This window comes from Tetrahymena thermophila (genome assembly GCF_000189635.1).
Source record: "Tetrahymena thermophila SB210 genomic scaffold scf_8254636, whole genome shotgun sequence".
NCBI lineage: Eukaryota > Ciliophora > Oligohymenophorea > Hymenostomatida > Tetrahymenidae > Tetrahymena > Tetrahymena thermophila.
In genome coordinates this window covers 363,674-383,572 of record NW_002476405.1, presented here as the reverse complement: position 1 = coordinate 383,572, position 19,899 = coordinate 363,674, and the positions used below count along the sequence as shown (strand labels likewise).

The window sequence follows — 19,899 nt, the reverse complement described above, 5'->3', positions numbered from 1 at the left end:
TTTTATTTTTACAAGTTTTTTGAAACTATGTTTAAATTTATATTTTATCAATTCCTTTTATTGAAACAGTTTACTTTAATTAATTTAATTTCTTTTAGAGTAGAAAAATTCTTTTATGTTGTAAGGATTTTTAATTAATATGTAAGGTTTTTAATTAATAAGTGTTTATGAATGTATTTGTAAGGATTTTTAATTAATTTGTAAGGAACAAATTTTATTTAATTGTAAAGATTTATAATTTATTTGTACGCTTTATTAACGCTAACGCATATTATATTTCATCAGACAAGATAAATTAAATGACATGAATTCATAAAAATTCTATCAAAGACAATTAAAAACTTTAAGTACATTAGATCTTTTAATTTTATAATATAAAAATAAACAAAAAAAATAAATAGATTCAACTTCATTAAAATAAAATATTAAAATGAGCTCAAAACTAATAACTTTTGTTTTGTTTATATTAGCATTTAATTATATCAATTGCTATACTGAGATAGATATGATTACTGTCAACAAATACTCCTACCTCTATCTTTCCTAACCTTATCTTAAAAGTCAAATGGCTTCTGATTCTAACATCTACAACTGCACAGCAATCAACTAATACTTTGATACTTTTGCCTATAATGCTTCATTAGTTCAGAATATCACTCTTTAATCTCACAATTATCTCCATATCTCATTTGATGTAGCATTTATAAACATTAAAGAAATCTGGGGAGGTATCACTAAATATGGTCAAGTTGATGTGAACGGATAGACAACTACATTTTCAACAAATGTTCAAACCGATGACTATAAATGCATGCCTAGGACTAATAAGTATTATGTTGATGGAAAAACAAATGTTTCAATGATTTTGCCACACAGTGGAAATCTCAACTTGACATTTAGTACAAACAATTTAGGTTCTAATGCAAGACTAGGTATTTCAAATATAGTTGTTGATGGTATTTTATGTGGCAATAATGCAGAACTTGATTAGAGTTCTTTAACTTGTGTGTGCAAATAAGGTTTTAAAGAAACACTAACTTCTCATGGAAATCCTGGACATATTTATTATGAAAAATAATGTTTATGAACTTGAATATAAGTAAAATATACAAATAAGTAAATATATTTTTGTAATTTATATTAAAAATTCATCTGTTTGAGTTAAATTTTTTACCAAATATTTAAATATTTTACAAATTTTAGCTAACTAATAAATTAATACTATATATCCTCATTTAACACACAATTTCACTCAAATTTTGACCAAATATATGGGTTTTTTTCAAAAGAATTTTTACTAAAATCGGTATGGTGTAATCAAAAATATCTATCTATCTATATACATTTTCCATATTAAAATAACAAAAAAGCATAAAAATACTTTTAAATAATAATTTTATTTTATATATAGAATCTACAAACTACTAAATAAAAGAAAAAATTTAAATAATTATTCTTCATAATCAGTAATCAATATTGAAGACTACCAATCTCTTCATTTTGATTACATTATTTCTCAATCTCAGTTTTAATTAATGTGCTAAATAATTTGACCTTTTCGTGATTTATATAGATTTATTTGTTAGTTTTTTTGGAAAAAAAAAAAATTAAAAATATCATATAAAAATAAAAGTGCTAATCTAAAAATCAATCAATGAAACACAAAATATTATTATGCATTATCATATTTAGATTTTATATTTAAAAATAAATAAAAAGACTAAATTTACTATAAACTGAGTGTTAAAGTTGAAAGATTTGAGCATTTTGTTAATTCAGATACCAAATCAAATACTCCATTCATTCTTTAATCATTAAAACTTTTAATATATTTTGAAATATTAACGAAGTAGGATTTAATTAATTAAATGAGAGGAAGAAGTAGCAAATATAAAATATATATTTTTTAAAATATTACAAGTTTAAGGTTGTTTTAATATTTATTATATTTGGTTTTTAAAATTTAAAAAATAACTAAATAAATTAATTTAATTTACAATATGTCGAGTTTTAAACTTGATAGTTTTTTGCATTTTACTAATTCACTACCTAAATCTAAAGCTACATCATTGTATATCCTTTTAACAAAAATAAGAATAAAGGTAATTAATTTGATTTGATTAATTAATTAATTAAGTGAGTGATTGAGGAAATAATTTGATGAAAAAGAAAAAACAAACAAAATAGGTCTGTAATTTATATTTAAAGAATATATTATTAAATGAAATAAGTTAATGTTGAGAAGAATATTTTAAAAACTATATGCTTATTATTTAAATGTACATACATATATACCTTAAGACAAGTTCTAAAGATGAAAGGTTATTTAAATTTGCTAACTTGGAATATAAATTTTAACATTAAATGTTGCTAACTTGAATATTCCTATTTTTTTATTGTTGAATAATAAGATGAATTTATAAGAAAAAAAGAGGTGAAATTTAAAAATTAAATAAAAAGAATTAAAAAATATTCTCTACATTTTTATTTTGAAAATAGAAAATAGATTTATGAATTTTATTCTTTTTGCAGAAAATTGATTAAATTTTATAATTTAAATTCATTTTTTAATAAAACTTTTATCAAAAAAGATCATTTTTTTACCATAAATTAAGTATTAAATTTGAAAGCCTTATACACTATCTTAATTCAATCAATAGATTTAATACGCCCATTTAATCTATATCATTTCCTCTTTAATATAATTTTAAAATTTAATTTAATATTATTTATTAAAAAGAAAAGGCATAAATTGAAACTAAAAAAAAGAAAATTTAATATTGCTTTTAACATAAAGGAAATTTACTAAAAACAAAGTTTCAAAACTTATAGATATCTGAATTTTCCTAATTCTACAGTTAAATTTAATAATCCTTGATTAGTAATTTTATTTCCCCTTTTACATTAATTAAATATATTTATATTATTTTTATTATAAAAGGGATAGAAACGAGTAAAAAAAATATTTAATAAGAATATTTTTTAAAATAAAATGAATTGCTAATAATTCATTTTCTGCTTTAATTTTAAAATCTAAAATATATCTTATAAACTATAATTAATTACTATAACTGAAGTGTCATATTTTAGATATATTAACATTTTGTTAATTCTTTTCCTAGATATTATACTCCTTTATCTCCAAATTTATTTATCCTTTTGGTGTAATTTAGATTAACTAAAAATCAGATTTTATTTTTAGAAAAAAAACAAGAAGTAGAAAAACTAAATAAATTAATCTTACAAAAATAAATTAATTAAAATTAAAAAAATAATAACTTTTAAAATAATTTTCTAGAAAAAGTATTAAAAAATAAACTAAATTTACATTAAATAAAGTGTTAAATCAGAAAGATATGCACACTTAGATATTCCAGAGCTTAGATGCAATATTCCTTACTCACTAATATTATTCTCCCTTTTAAATTTAATTTTAATTAAAATTTAAAATAATTTTTTATAAAAATAGCTAAAAAGTTAATCAAAAGATTAAATAAAGAATATCAAGTATCTAATTCATATTATAAAAAATAAAATAAATATTCTATTTATATGAACCTTCTTACTATTTTATAAATATTAGAAGTTTGTTTATTTTTCTTAAAATATAAAATTCTCAAAAAATATTAAAGCATACCATAATAATAGAGTTAAAATTTTGAGGTTAGTGCATTTTGCTAATCCATTCCCTAAATCTTATGTTCCTTAATCTCCTATTTTTTGTTCACTTTTATTGTATGATAAAATTGTAAGTAAAAAAAAAAAAATTTACAATAAGTTAATTATTAAAATAGATATGTTTGAGAACGAGGCTAATTAAATGCATAGATAAGATAGTTCCTTTTGACTAATTTCATGTTTCCTCCTTTTAATTTTATTTGGATTTATAAGTTTTTGATTTCAAAAAAAGAAAAAGATTGTTGAATATAAAACGATTTTTTTAAATTTCCTTCAAATATGATTGAAAAAACTACTTTCAAAAATAAATTAAAAAATGTTTCATTTATCATTACTAACTCATTTTCCAAAAATAAGGTAGATGATAAGAAAATTTTATGGTAACTTAAAAATTTATATGTAAATAAGTTCATAAATACTAAAATGTTCAAAGAAGGATTTATAATAGTTATAAATAATAATTATTACAATTGTTTCAAATAAATAGTAAATAAATTGAAGCAAGTGTGATAATATTATTTATAAGCTAAAATACAATTAAAAATATTTTTTTTCTAAATATTAAAACTAATTTACAATTAATCTATTTCTAGTATATCGAAATCTGTTCTTTCTATAAAATCATTTGTAATTTCTCCTTATATCAGAAATTTTTTTAGTTCTTTTTTCAGTTTAAGTGATCTTAGACAATTTTCATTAATATTGAATTTTTATAAATTCTAAAGTAAAGCTTATAGCTGTATCCTTGTGTTTTATTTTTGTTCTAACATAATGCAGAGTATATTATTGATAAATTCACTATCGAATGAGTATTCTAGAAAAGGTATAACTTAAAACAAGCCTTAATCCTTTAATCTTATAGACTCATTAGATGATAGTTTTCTCTTTATCAAAGCTTAAATTATTATCAATCCTATGGAAAACAAATTTTCCTAATTTAGTTAAATAACTATATTTGTTCGAATTTGATTTATTTAATATAATTTACAGCTATAAAACTTGAATTTTATTTGTTGCCTTCATTTATAGACTATTAGCATGGATTATCTTAAAGAGACTTTATATTTAAAAAAAATGTATTTTTAAATATTACTGAAATAATTTATTTTACAACTGCCAAAGTATTCTATGTATTTGGGTTATTGATTATGTTTAAATATGTGTAATCAACTATTTCTATATTTTTATAAAATTAGAACTAAATTTACTATCAAATACCTACCTATTAAAAATTGGTTTGTAGATTTGCTATAAAAGACATTATTAGGATTTATGCCGCGAACATATGTTAAATTATTATTCTATATTGTTAACAAATTATTCAGCAGTTGGTAGGTTAGTGCTACGATTTAATCGTATTTAAATGCATTTATTTTAAGAATCGTTTCTAGATTGCCTAAAATATTGTAATTATAAACATAAGTATATATTAAAATGTGATTATTATTACATGAGTAGAGTTCAGTAACAACTGTAATTAATCCAATTTATTCATCCTAAATCTTTTCAATAATTTGTTAAATAAATATTTCATTATCAAGCTTTAAAAGACCCTCTATTCGTTAGTTTAATTCTTAAAAAATGAAATTATTATCCATATTAAGTATTTTTATTAACTTAATTGCTACTGGGCATTACAATTAGTGAGAAAATGCAACTACAGTATAATATTAATCTTCATATTTGATTAATTTTTGATATTCATATTTATTTACAATCAAAAAATGTCTAATGAACTCTTCCTCTTATTTTTCTCTAATAATATTATCCTAAACTGAACAAAATTGTTTACAACCCATTATTATTAACTTATACACTTAATATATTAAATAATCAAAACCAAATAAATATTTTTTTAATTAACCAAAAATTTGGTACTAAATTAGAATTTAATTATAGTATATCTTTAATTATAATTTATGTCTAAATAAGCATACAGATATATGACATAATTCAATCTTAAATTCTAGGTTAAAATCACATAGTTCTATTTTAAAAGTAATTTTTTTAAATTTTATCCATATTTTTATTATCCAAGAATAAAAAGTGAAAATAAAAGCATAATTATTTTTCAATTTAATATAAATTATTAATTGACTATACTATTTCCATATATAATTTTTATTGGAATAAAAGTCTGGTCTGATATTTCTATGAAAAATCATTTTATTTCTATTATTTTATAAATATTTAAAATATTTTTGATTAGCATTAGAACAAATTAGGCTATAAAAGAAACTAATTAAAATCTAAATGTTTATACTTTTATTATGAGATTTATTAAATTATTAGATAATCTCTATATTATTTTTTGATATATAAACAATTCAAAAAAAATGAAATTGTTGTTCTTTCTCATTTAAAATAATATAAAATATTTCTCTTGTAATTGTAATATCTTTTTCAGTGTACTATTTATTTTCAAAATATATCTTAATACACTTATTTAATTTAGAAAAAATAATCTAAAATCAAAATTATCATAAGATAGAATGATTCAATTTGATTAAACAGATAAATAATTAAATTATAAAAAGATTAATTAATGTGTCTATTTATTTAAATATCTATTAAAAATTATTTTTTTTTAGATATTTAATTATATATTTATTTTTTTAGATTTAATTCAACTTTTATTTATCTATAAAAAAATCTTTAGCAGTTACGAATTATTATTAATTAATCATGCTAATTCTAATTTTTTTCAAAAAATTTATCTACTTTAATTTAATTAATAGATTGATAAATCATTCAAGTATCTTGTTTTTCTTATAAATTCTATCTAAGATTTGCTCAGAAAAGTAGGTCATTGATAATTATACATAAGCGATCAATCTAAAAATTCAAATTTATTATATTTTATAAACCTTATAAATCTCAGCTTTAAAATTTATTAGAAATGAGGCTAAAATATTTTTTTATTTAGGAAATTTGTCAGTAAATTAATATCATCGTATGTTTTAAGGAACTACATTCAGATAGGATATTATTTATTTCATGCTTTTTATCACAATCAAATAAAATTAGCAAAGAGAAATAATTTCATTTATAAAAAATATTTACTATTATTTTTAGTAGATTAAATTAGAAAGAAAATATAACTAATTTTTTAGATTTAGGAAACTTTACAAATATTGTTGCAGTTGTGACTTTTTATGCTGTAAGAATTTCTAATTAGATTGTAAGGATTTTTAATTAAGAAGCGTTATTGATTTATATGTAAGAATTTTTAATTATTTTGTAAGGAAACATTTTTGATTAGAATGTAAGAAATTTTAGTTAATTTGTAAGTAAGTCTTTTACAAATTTAACATAATTCAGCGCAATTTTATTTTAAAGAAAGTCTTAAATATAGCGTTTATCTAAGCTTTTTTAAAAAAAATTTAAACTATTTTTCAAACAAAAATGATTTTTTTAAAGAAAAATAAATTTAAACAATCAAAAAAAAATGATGTATTTTTTATTGACTTTATTTTACTTTTTTGTATTTATTGCTTTAAAAATGATACCTATAATGCTAGATATATCTGCAAATTAAAAATTTAGATTTATAAGTTTTTATAAAAATTTTTAGTTTACTTAAATTTTTAAATAGATTGTTACTTTTAAGATATTTTTATTGACATAATAAGGTACTATAAAAATAATAGAATATTTATGATCTAATCTTACTTTATCATTTAAAAAAGTTACTCTCAAATTTTATTAACGCAAACAAAAATTAAATTTATCTATCAAAAATAGAATCAATCAATCTATTTCTTAATTGATATATTGTAAACTTTACTACAATCAATTTCTTTATAAATTTTAAGGTGTTTAATTTTTATAATATTAAATTAAACAAAAAATTAAAAACAACTCAATAAACAAGTAAAAAATGAGAATATTAATTTCTTTCGCTTTGCTTTTATTAGCATTAAATTCTATCAATTGCTATAATATCATTGATAATATTAACATCAATAAGTATAGATATTTTTATCTTACATAAGATTAGCTATCAGCTCAAATTTCTACAGATTCTAATGCTTTATACTGTCCTACTATTAACCAATATTATGAAACTATGGCTTACAATGCTTCTTTGTCTTTAAACTCTACTCTTTCATCACATAATTACATTAGCATAAAATTTGATGCTGTATTTACTAATGTTGCAAGAGTCATGGGAGGAGCTATTAAATAAGCTCAAATTAATGTGAACGGAAACATAACTACATTTTAAGCTCTTGCTAACTTTAATTTCTGCAATCCTTAGGCTTCTAAGGTAGATGGAAAGACAACTTTTACTGTAGTTTAAGCCCATAGCGGAGATCTTAGTATGGTATTTAATCCAACTAACTTAGGTGGTATTGCAAGATTAGGTATTTCTAATATTTAAGTTGATGCTTTTCAATGTGGTTAGAATGCAGAACTTAATTTAACTTCGTTGACCTGTGTATGCTCATAGGGTTTTGCTGAAGCATTAACTGTAAAATAAAGTCAAGGACCTATCTATTACATAAGACAATGTATATGAAATATGATAAATAGAATTTATATTTTTAGTTTATATGATTTCTGTTTTTTATGATTATAATATGCTTCATAATTTCATATTATAATATTATTTATCTTATTAAATCATAAAATTAATCAAAAATTTCTCATTTATACATTTATTTTATTTTTATTATATTTTATATCATTATTTGTTAATATCTACTTACTTTATTTAATTTTGCGTCTAAAAAATTTAATTAAAGATTTAAATTATTAAATTATAAAATATTTAATTATAATAAAAATAATTTTCTAAACTTATTGCTAAAATATATTTAAAAAACAATATTGTGGTATTTTTGCTTAAGGTACTTGCTCTTAACAAAATGATAATTAATATAACTCTTACATTTAGTATAAACAAGCATCAAAAAAAAATACTCGCATTTCATTTTTAGTACATGTTCTACATCTTACTCTTTACCCATGCTAAAAACTAGGATTTATAAATGGTTAATTACCAGGAACTTGTGGTTATTATGATGGTACAAATTATAATCATGTTTTTTCATATTAGAAGAAGAATGAACCCATTAGTTCTAGCAAATTTATGTTTTTATAAACATAATTATTTTAAATTTCCTTATTAAACATACTTACGAATTTCAAACAATTTTTACTTGAAAAAATTGACAAATAATAGTAATGATGAAAATTATGTTTAGCACTTAAGATTTTTTTACAGCTAAAATATTTATTTTTTTCAAATTTTACTATAACTATGAAGTATTTTTTTATTAGCCATATTCCACAATGAATAAAAATGTATAAAGTATCTTAAATTTTTATTAACTTTAGCTACTAAGAATTTAAACATACTTCTCATCACTGAATGAATGATAGTTAAGATACTAAATTTTTTTAGATTAAGAATATTAATAGGTTTTAAATAAGAAAATAAATATTTATATTTTAAATTATTACAAATTGTGGATTAATTGTTTGTTTGTTCAAAATAAATAATAAATTTTTTTAATTTATTAGCAAACTATATAAATGAATACAAACTTTTTCATTAGAGAATAAAAATTTTATTATTTTATTAGTTTTTTTTAGGATTTTTCTATTTATGCAAAATAATAAAAAAAATAGTCCTTGAATTAATGAGGTAAAATTGAATATATTAAAATTAAAACAACATTTAAACTAATATTTGATTTACATTGATATTATTATGACAAAATATTTATAAAAACTCTTTTGGATATTAATGTTAAATATTCTTCTAATTAAAAATTCAGGTTTATTGATTAATACTAACTGGAAACAATAATTTTATTTTTGCGTTTTTGTTGATAAGTTTCTATATTCATGCTTAGAAATTTAGAAATTTGCGTTAATAAGTTAATAAAGATTTAATTATGTTAGAGCTCGAATTTTAAATAAAAATCTAAAATATACACAATTTTAAAGTAAAGCGTTATCAAAATTTTTTTGTTTTGAAATATTTATGAAAATAATTTTGTAATAATTTAAGTAATAAATAATTAATGTAAAATAATTTTTTTTACCTAATAAATAAAAAATTTTAAATAGCAAAATAAAATATTTAAAATAAAAAAATCAATAACATTTTTTAAAAATAAAAGTTAACTTTTTAAAAAAATCTACATTGAGTTATTGATACAATTACATTTTTAATTACTAACGCAAAAGCTAATTATAAAATTCCAGTATTATTCGATTTTTTACTAACGCAAGTTTATTAATTAATTAATTAATTTATATATATACAAGAAATCTTTCAATTTTATAAAATTTAAACAAAAATAAATCAACTAAAAAATCTAAAAAAACAAAAATGAGCTAAAAACTAATTGCTTTAACTTTACTAATATTAGCATTCAATTCTATCAATTGCGCTACTACAGTTGATAATATTAATATTAGTAAACATAGCTACTTCTATCTTACATAAGATGAACTTGAATCCTAATTAGAAACTGATTCTAATACCTATAACTGTCCAGCTATCAGCTAATACTTTGAAACTATGGCTTATAACGCTTCTCTCATTCAAAACTACACTCTTCAATCTCACAATTATGTTCACATTACTTTTGATGTTGTTTTTCTCAATATTGAATAAATTTTGGGAGGAGTTACTAAATACGGTTAAGTTGATGTAAACGGAAACATAAATACATTTTCAACAAAAGTTGTAAACGATAATTACTAATGTATGGAAAGAGCAGCTGGTAGTACTAAAGTAGATGGAAAAAAATCAGTTTCTTTGGTTTTATCACATAGTGGAAATCTTAATTTAACTTTTAGCTCAAGCAATTTGGGTACTGTTGCAAGGCTGGGTATTTCGAATATTTAAGTTGATACCTATTTATGTGGTCAAAATGCAGAGCTTAACACAATTTCTTTGATTTGTAAATGTAAATCTGGTTATACTATAAAATTAACTCCACATGGAAGTCGTGGAAATGTTTATTATGAAAAATAATGTTTATGATAACTTATAAATGTAAGTGTATATGTTATATTGAAATGTATTTTCTTTATTAAGAAATTAAGCATCTAATAATTTACTTAATTTATTTATTTTTAACAATTTTAGTTATATTTGAAAAAAAATGATTTATTATATAAAATTAAATAAAGATGGAATGTTTAAGAAAGAGGAAAAGTTTTTAAAAATTTAAGCAAAAGCAAAAGAGCTTTTAAATATGATAACAAAAAGTTTTTATTTAGTTTAAATATAAATAATATAATTATATTGAAAAACCTAATGAATCTTTTAATTAACAAAAAAATAAATTTTCTTATTAAAAATAAATTCAAATAAATAACTTTTAAAATATATAAAACATAATATATTAAAATATACTTTAATTAACTTAAATATTTAATAAAAGTTTGATAAATTCATCCAAAACAGCTTAAAAATTAAGTAAAAAACAAACAATTGTTTTTAGAATTTAAACTTAACTTTTTAAAAAAATCTACATTGAATTATTGATACAAATTAATTTTTAATTACTAACGCAAACGCTAATTATAAAATTCCAGTATTATTCGATTTTTTTACTAACGCTAGTTTATTAATTAATTAATTTATATATATATATACAAGAAATCTTTCAATTTTATAAAATTTAAACAAAAATAAATCAACTAAAAAATTAAAAAAAATAAAAATGAACTAAAAACTAATTGCTTTAACTTTGTTAATATTAGCATTCAATTCTATCAATTGCTATACTGTTGTTGATCATATTAATATTAATAAACATAGCTACTCCTATCTTACCTAAGATGAACTCCATACCTAATTAGCTACTGATTCTAATACCTATAACTGTACAGCTATCAACTAATACTTTGAAACTATGGCTTACAACGCTTCTCTGATTCAAAACTACACTCTTCAAACTCACAATTATGTTCACATTACTTTTGATGTTGCTTTTATCAATATTGAAAAAATTTGGTTAGGAGTTGTTAAAAATGGTTAAGTTGATGTAAACGGAAACACAAGTACATTTTCAACAAAAGTTACAAATGGTAATTACTAATGCATGGAAAGAGCAGCTGGTAGTACTAAAGTAGATGGAAAGACATCAGTTTCTTTGGTTTTATCACACAGTGGAGATCTTGATTTAACTTTTAGCTCAAACAATTTGGGTACTGTTGCAAGACTGGGTATTTCAAATATTTAAGTTGATACCTATTTATGTGGTTAAAATGCAGAGCTTAACTCAACTTCTTTGATTTGTACTTGCAAATCTGGTTATACTTAAAAAACAACTCCAGAAGGAGGTCGTGGAAATGTTTATTATATAAAATCATGTTAATGATAATTTATAAATGTAATTGCATATATTAAATAGAAATGTATTTTCTTTACTAAGAAATTATAACTTTGATTTACTAAATTTATTTATTATAAAAATTTAATTTATTTTTGAAAATAAAAAATGGTTTTTTTTAAATAAAATTAAATAAAGATGTAAAGAAAGAAAAAAAGTTTTTTTTAATTTAGGCTAAAACATAAGAGCTTTTAAATAAGATAACAAAGTGTTTTTATTTAGTTTCAAAATAATAAAATTATATTGAAAAAACTAATTAATCTTTTTAATTAATAAAAAAATAAATTTTCTTTTTTAAAAATAAATTCAAATAAATAACTTATAAAATATTAAAAACATAATAAATTGAATAAAAAAAATATTTTAAATAACTTAAATATTTAATAAAAGTTTGATAAATTGATATAAAACAGCTTAAAAATTAAAAGTATCAAAATTTCAAATAAACATCATTTTTTTTAGGATTTTTTTTATTTATGACAAATAATAATTAAAAAGTAATTGAATTTATGATGTAGAATTGAAGAAAATTAAAATTTTACTTAAGCTGACATTATCATTTATTTAATATTGATATTAGCAGTCGAATGAGAAAAAAATAAAAAAAACTCTTTTGGTTATTAATGTTAAATATTCTTCCTCATTTAAAAAATTCAGGCTTATATAATTATTGCTAACTGGTAACAACAATCCTATTTTTACGTTTTTGCTTATAAATTCTATATTCATGCTTATAAATTTGCGTTAACAAGTTAATAAAGATCTAATTATGTTAGAGTTCGAATTTTAAATAAAAATCTAAATTATACTCAATTTTTAAGCAAAGCATCAACATTTTTTGTTTTGATATATTTTTGAAAATCATTTTGTAATAATTTAATTAAATGACTGATTAAAAATAAATTTATTTGTATCATAATAAATTTATAGTTTTGAATAGTTTAATAGAATGTTTCATTTTTTAATGAATATTTATCATTTCAAAAAAATTATTTTTAATAATTAAGTAAAAAATAAATTATAGTTTTTAGAATTTATAATTAACTTTTTAAAAAAATCTACATTGAGTTATTAATACAAAAAATTTTTAAATTACTAACGCAAACGCTAATTATATTTCAAGTGATTTAAATTTTCTTTACAAACGCAAGCTTATTAATTAATTTATTTAAATACATGAAATCTTTCAATTTTATAAAATTTAAACAAAAATAAATAAACAAAAAAACTAAAAAAACAAAAATGTGCTAAAAACTAATTGCTTTAACTTTGCTAATATTAGCATTAAATTCTATCAATTGCTATACTGTTGTTGATAATATTAATGTTAGTAAACATAGTTACTTCTATCTTACCTAAGATGAACTCGAATCCTAATTAGATACTGATTCTAATACCTATAACTGTACAGCTATCAGCTAATACTTTGAAACTATGGCTTACAACGCTTCTCTGATTCAAAACTACACTCTTCAATCTCACAATTATGTTCACATTACTTTTGATGTTGCTTTTCTCAATATTGAAAAAATTTGGGGAGGAGTTACTAAATACGGTTAAGTTGATGTAAACGGAAACACAAATACATTTTCAACAAAAGTTGTAAATGATAATTACTAATGTATGCAAAGAGCAGCCGGTAGTACTAAAGTAGATGGAAAGACATCAGTTTCTTTAGTTTTATCACATAGTGGAGATCTTGATTTAACTTTTAGCTCAAACAATTTGGGTGTTGTTGCAAGGCTGGGTATTTCGAATATTTAAGTTGATATCTATTTGTGTGGTTAAAATGCTGAGCTTAACTCAAGTTCTTTGATTTGTACTTGTAAATCTGGTTATACTGAAAAAACTACTGCACATGGAAGTCCTGGTCATGTTTATTATGAAAAATAATGTTTATGATAAATAAAAAATGTATTTGCATATGTTAAATAGAAATGTATTTTCTTAATAAAGAAATAATGCATCTGATTATTTACTAAATTTTTTTAATAAGTTTAAGTTTTTCTTGAATAAAAATAGTTTTTAAAATAAAATTAAGTAAAGATAGATGGAATTTGTAAGAAAGAGGAAAAGTATTTAAAAATTTAGATCAAAATAATTTCTCCTTGTCAAATATTTAACCAAAAATCTAAAAAATTAACACATTCATGATGTTAATAAATAGTAAGATAAATTTATTCAAAAGAGCTTTTAAAGTGAGAAAAGATTAGGTTGAGGGTAGATTGAAATAATTTTAATTTTAAGCTTTGTTATATATTAGACCGTATTCTATCTATTCATAGGTAAAAAAATGTTCATCCTCCTATTTGGAACTGATAAAATCAAAATAAGTCACATCCAGCAGCTGTGACCCACTCCTCCTTATTTTTATTAATTAATTTATACAAAAATATTCTATTTAAAAAAATAATTTTTTGATTTTTTTATTTTTATTGAATCAATTTTAAATTAACTGTATTTTGAATTCTAAACTTAAAATAAATATGATAGAAAAAGTAATAACTATAAGAAAACATAATTTAAAAATTGTTTATATTTATCTACTTTTTTAGTGAATTTATTAGCCATTAAAAGAAAAATAGATACTTCTATATATTATTTAAAATAATAAGATTTAAACTATATTCTGATATTTTTAAGAGTTTTTAATCACTTTATATTAACTAGAATATGTTTGGATAAATAAAATAAAATAGAACAATTAATTTATAACTTAATTAGTTTAAAAATTATTTTATTTATTTTCATTTATTTTTATAATCTAACCAATATATATTTTCTGTTGACTTTCCATTCTTCCAAGCTCCTTCATATACAAGCTGATTTTATTAATTGAAAACTCTACCTTATCCTATTTTTACATTTATTTAATAATTATTAGATTAAATTATGAATTTACCATGAGGTTCTCCACATTACCAATCTCCTTCGTAATGTATTAAACCTTTTTTATAGTAAAAAGTCCCTTTGCCTTCTTTAAAGCCATTTTTCCACATACCTTCATAATATCCTCCATAAATTACTAATTATTGCAATAAATAATAATTAATATTAAACTTCTTATTTTTATAAATTATACTTACCTTAATAAACACCATATCCATGTCTTTCATTTCTTTCGTTTACTTCACCAGTGTAAGTAGATCCTGTTTTCATTGTAACTGTTACTTAATTCTTGTTGCTAGTCCCACCAACTTTTTGCATTTTGCTGATAAATGAACTACCAGGCTACAAAGAATAATAATATTTCTTCTTGCCTTATACTTATTTCATAACATGTCTATATTGAGGGCTGGATATTTTATTCAAATATTCTTGTTCACTATTATTTTATTACTTATTCTCTTCTTTTGATTGAAAAATCTTTCTTTCTTATAATCCATTTTAAATTCTATTACTCATTAGTTTATTTTCTACTTAATTGCAAATAATGATATGATCAGTGAATATTTAATAAATATTATAAAATAAATAAATACTACTAACTGATATCTAAAACGAAATATAAGATAATAAATATATATAATAAATAATTATTGAAAAAAATATATTATAAATAATGCAAAAAGGAAATTATAGGAAAATATATTATTAAGTTAGATAGAATTTATCATAAAATTTAGAACTAATTTAATTATTCAATATAATTTATATATATACTTTGATATTATTTTGCGATAAAATGTAATTAGATATACAAAATAATAATTTAAATTCTATTAAAAATATAAGCGAATAAGTTTGATTGGTTTAGTGTGAGCAACCTATTTTATAAAATTAACATATATTAAAATAAATATGCAAATATTTAAGTATGAGTACATGCAATATTAATTTTCATCAAGTACAAAATTATCAATTTCAATATTCAATAATTCTAATTCTGATATTAATAATTTATAATGTAAGTTTATAAAAAAAAATAAATATAATTTATGATGATTGTATGTTTTTTAGTAAGTTAGTTAGTTAGTTTATTTTCATTAATTTAAAAATAAAATAACAATAAAATAATTTTTTATTAACAAGATATACATTTTTATAATATTTACTTATTCATCTAAAATATAATTTAGGTAAATTTAAACTGAAATTTATAATAATTAATTAATTAATTCTTTATTTTGTTAAAATAAATTAATCTTGATAAAATTTTAATTTAAATCAATGTTAATAATAGCCTCTATGTCTCAAAATGCTTCCTAATTTATGGAAAAACGCTTGTTAATGAGTTGAGAGATATTGATAAATAAAAAGCAATATGATATCAAACAAGAAATAGTCAAAGAGAACACACAATAGGAATCCTACCCCATGCCATTTCTATCTATTAGGATAATCATAGTAATACTCAGTTGCTTAAAGCTCAATAAAGAACAAAAAGATAAACAAGCAAATATAAATAATATAATAGAGGGTGCTGACACTATTTATTTATTAAAATAAAATGACATTTTAGAATAAAATTATGAATTGAATCAATTATTTCAAGAAAAAAAAAGAAGAAATTGTTTTATTAATTAAATATTGTAGTTAAAGGATAATTTATATATATATATACCTAGGAGATCCTTCAACGGTTCTTCTGAACTTTACTGCAATAAAACCCCAAATATAACCAGCAAACCAACTAGCTATAATAGTGTATACAATACCAACTACGATGTTTGAGTTCTATTTAATTTATAGTTGACAAATAATTTTTATTAGTTTTAAAAAAAATAATTAATATTTATTTACACTCCAATAAAGTTTTCTGTACATAACTCCTAAGAAGCAAGCCATAAAGTGCCAGGACATAATTAAAATAGTTATCTTTTAAATCTTATATTTTCTTTCTTAGGTGTGAACTATGCTATAGAATGAGAAAGTCATATTTGCATCCATTTCAGTTGTCTCTATGATATTTGCATTTGAATATTAATCTTCCTGTTGATATTATTATTGTTGAATTGCGTAGATATCTTGTCGTCCTGCATTTTATTCAGTCTAAAATCTTTATTCAGTGTCTAGACCTTCGGTTTATAGATGATTATTATTGTTATTATTATCATTGTACTTATTTAATCTTTTGTTTTGTAATTCTTGTTCTTAAATTTAAATTTTTCTCTTAGGAGCCTCTAAAGAATTCAAAGATGGCACAAATAAAAAGAGTACCATAAATAGTATCAATAAACCTAATAAAATGAATGTAATAATAAAGCCAGAAGTCCTCCACCAATCTCCATGAACTCTTTCGAAGAATTCTTAATATTTATTTAAAATTTTAAAATAAATTAATCATTAATATTTATTTCTTTACAATAAATTTTATAAAATTGAATAAAATTAATATTATTTGTCATTAAAAAAAGCTTTAAAATGTTAATAAGAAATAAAATTATGTTCAACACTTTTTAAAATTTTTTTTAATTTATTTTTAAAACAAAATGAAATATTCATTTTTAATAAAATTACCATCATTCAGTTCATTGGTGCTGATTGTGATCTTGTAGCCAAGCTTAATGTTTTTACCAAAATTTTAAAGCAAATTATAATAGCAAATGACATGTGTATCACAATTTATAGTTTAACTATTATCAACTCCTAATTCAGTGCTGCTTGTCCATTTGTTAGAGTTTTCATCTAATACCATACAAGTTACAGAGCTAGTAGCTCCACTCAGGTATTGATGTGTTTTGAATTTTGGAATTAAAACTGCAACATAATCTTATTGAAGTGCAAATTAAAAGTCATCAAATTTCTTTGCTTAGGAAACTCCATAAAGGAATCTGGCTTATACTATTGGAGAGTTAACGCTTGAGTCCTCGTATTAATATCTTTAAATAAAAATTATTAATAAATTTGTTCACATAATAAAAAATTGATATGGTCGATAAATTAAGCTATTTAATTAATTTATTACACATTAGAAGAAAATTGGTTGATAAAGAAAAGTGTTTGAAAAGTCTATGATTAAGAAGGTTGAGTAGATGAAACTATTTGAGAGAATGCTTTTTTTGAAATAAAGAATCTGGGGTAAAGTTGCTCGTTTGCATTACACTTTATTGAACTTAAAGATTCTAAACTCATGAAACTAAAATCAGACACTTGATCAAGGTTAGAGTAAGTTTATTATGTCTAAGCATTAGAATTTACATTATTGAGTTGGAAATATAATTCTAACTTTGTAGCTTTTAGTATAACAAGTTAGTTAGTAGCAAATCCATTTTATATAATCTACTGATAGTAATTTTTTATTTGATCCATAATTATAGTATCAGGTGTAACTAAATTTGAAGATGTCGAACTTAATTGACTTAATAATGTTTAATCAATTGTCTGAGAAAGTCTATCAGCAAAGGTACTGTAAAAAGAAAACAAAACACTGAAATTTGTGATTGAAGGATCTTTTGAGTTTGCTATTAATTTATTAATTTAAAAAAATTAAACATTTTTAAATTATTTTCAATATTTTTATCAAACAAAATTTATTTCTGTTATTAAATGAATAAAATTCATATTTATTTGTTAAATATTAATTTAATTGCTTTTTTCTTATTTTCTTCTAAATATTCTAATCTAAAAGATTTTGCTGATATTTGATTTATCTATTTCATGCTTTTTTATTATTCCTTTGAAGATAATTTTTATCAATTATGTTAAATACTGGAAATAATTAATTGCCTTAAATATTAATTCTAATGATTGGGATCATTTAATGATAAAAATAATTTTAGTAAGTGAGAAATTTTAGTTAAATTTGAAATTTCAATCTTTAATTTCAAAAATATATTTGTTAAATTATTGATTGATTATTTTGAAAGGAAATAAATATCTCTTTTTACTTAAAGGATTAAGATCAAGCCAGTAGCTTAAACCATAAACAGTATTCTAGGCAAGAATGGCAGAGATAAAGCTGCTCTGAAGAGTGTAAAACATTTGATAGGTAGTGACATCAAATCCATCAGCTACTTCTGCTAAAACTCTTAAAATAAAAATGATTTAGTATGCATATTGAAGTTAGAGCTAATTTGTTTGTAGCTTAGAAAAAGCACTTTATAGATCATTCAATGCAGGAATGATATTCTTTTGGATTTCGTTATTTGCTTAAGTAGCTGCTGTCTGCTAAAGTTGGCATCTAGATCCGTATAAATTGTTAGTACATTAGCAGTTTTAATATATTTGGGTGCTTGAATTAGCTCCACCACATTCCTCTACGTCTTTTGAGAAAAACCAAATTGATCTCACTTATTCTACTAACTAGGAGTTGCCTAAAACTAAAATTGCATATTTGTAAATAATTTCTAACTTTGTTTGAAAAACTAAGTTTGGTGAGTATCCGGTTAGAGAATTCAAACTGCTCATAACTGTTAACAAATTTATAGGAGACTATGAACATTAAATTTCTAGATCTGTTGGGCTATTTTGTTTAAAATTAGCATAGTAGTTGTAGGTACATTTCTAGCAATATCCCATAGCTTTATCTAGTTGAGCACATCCTGCTGTTGATGAGCAATATGTAATTCCGTTTAGTAGGAATTAAAACTGATTACATGAAGTGCATGTGAGGGCAGGCTTTGAATTTTGACAAACTATTTGACCATTCTTACATGTATTACATAGATTGTAATCCTTACAAAGACTATTAAAATCAACTGGTCCTGCAGAAGTTAAACAATTAAGTGTATCTGCTCTAATATTAACTAGTTACAGCAAACACAATAGAAGAACAACCTATATTTTTCTAGTACTCATTGTGTATAATCTAAATCAATAAATGAATGAATGCTTCTATCTAATTTAACTTTTTACTACTTACTATTCTATCTAACAACTAATCTATCTTTTTAAAAAATTTATCTAATATTTAATT

The 19,899-nt window shown here is 20.8% G+C and overlaps 8 protein-coding genes across 8 annotated transcripts; 5 read left to right on the top strand and 3 right to left on the bottom strand. All coding sequences in view use genetic code 6, as the record gives it.

Moving 5' to 3' along the window:
• Positions 1-505: 505 nt before the first annotated feature.
• TTHERM_00491000 (hypothetical protein) lies at positions 506-1,087 on the top strand (the record flags this gene model as incomplete). The annotated part of the gene is made up of 1 exon (XM_001016877.1): positions 506-1,087. One exon carries the CDS (start codon positions 506-508, stop codon positions 1,085-1,087), a length of 582 nt encoding a protein of 193 aa, XP_001016877.1.
• A 3,455-nt stretch (positions 1,088-4,542) lies between these two features.
• TTHERM_000490999 (hypothetical protein) lies at positions 4,543-5,276 on the bottom strand (the record flags this gene model as incomplete). Its single annotated transcript, XM_012797812.1, has 5 exons — positions 4,543-4,610; positions 4,678-4,735; positions 4,790-4,854; positions 4,901-5,074; positions 5,129-5,276. The coding sequence occupies 5 exons, from the start codon at positions 5,274-5,276 to the stop codon at positions 4,543-4,545; spliced, it is 513 nt and encodes a 170-aa protein (XP_012653266.1).
• Positions 5,277-7,558: 2,282 nt separating this feature from the next.
• TTHERM_00490980 (hypothetical protein) lies at positions 7,559-8,200 on the top strand (the record flags this gene model as incomplete). Its single annotated transcript, XM_001016875.1, has 1 exon — positions 7,559-8,200. One exon carries the CDS (start codon positions 7,559-7,561, stop codon positions 8,198-8,200), a length of 642 nt encoding a protein of 213 aa, XP_001016875.1.
• A 1,824-nt stretch (positions 8,201-10,024) lies between these two features.
• On the top strand, positions 10,025-10,684 carry TTHERM_00490970 (hypothetical protein; the record flags this gene model as incomplete). Its single annotated transcript, XM_001016874.3, has 1 exon — positions 10,025-10,684. The coding sequence occupies one exon, from the start codon at positions 10,025-10,027 to the stop codon at positions 10,682-10,684; it is 660 nt and encodes a 219-aa protein (XP_001016874.1).
• Positions 10,685-11,369: 685 nt separating this feature from the next.
• Positions 11,370-12,029, top strand: TTHERM_00490960 (hypothetical protein; the record flags this gene model as incomplete). The annotated part of the gene is made up of 1 exon (XM_001016873.1): positions 11,370-12,029. The coding sequence occupies one exon, from the start codon at positions 11,370-11,372 to the stop codon at positions 12,027-12,029; it is 660 nt and encodes a 219-aa protein (XP_001016873.1).
• A 1,254-nt stretch (positions 12,030-13,283) lies between these two features.
• Positions 13,284-13,943, top strand: TTHERM_00490950 (hypothetical protein; the record flags this gene model as incomplete). The annotated part of the gene is made up of 1 exon (XM_001016872.1): positions 13,284-13,943. The coding sequence occupies one exon, from the start codon at positions 13,284-13,286 to the stop codon at positions 13,941-13,943; it is 660 nt and encodes a 219-aa protein (XP_001016872.1).
• Positions 13,944-14,788: 845 nt separating this feature from the next.
• TTHERM_00490940 (MORN motif protein) lies at positions 14,789-15,551 on the bottom strand (the record flags this gene model as incomplete). The annotated part of the gene is made up of 3 exons (XM_001016871.2): positions 15,128-15,551; positions 14,944-15,066; positions 14,789-14,895 (listed from the first exon to the last, which is right to left on the bottom strand). Exons 1-3 carry the CDS (start codon positions 15,444-15,446, stop codon positions 14,789-14,791), a joined length of 549 nt encoding a protein of 182 aa, XP_001016871.2. The 5' UTR covers positions 15,447-15,551.
• Positions 15,552-16,208: 657 nt separating this feature from the next.
• TTHERM_00490930 (transmembrane protein, putative) lies at positions 16,209-19,781 on the bottom strand (the record flags this gene model as incomplete). Its single annotated transcript, XM_001016870.3, has 6 exons — positions 16,209-16,470; positions 16,606-16,718; positions 16,785-17,290; positions 17,502-17,863; positions 17,950-18,445; positions 18,872-19,781. The coding sequence occupies 6 exons, from the start codon at positions 19,779-19,781 to the stop codon at positions 16,209-16,211; spliced, it is 2,649 nt and encodes an 882-aa protein (XP_001016870.2).
• Between the last annotated feature and the right edge of the window lie 118 nt (positions 19,782-19,899).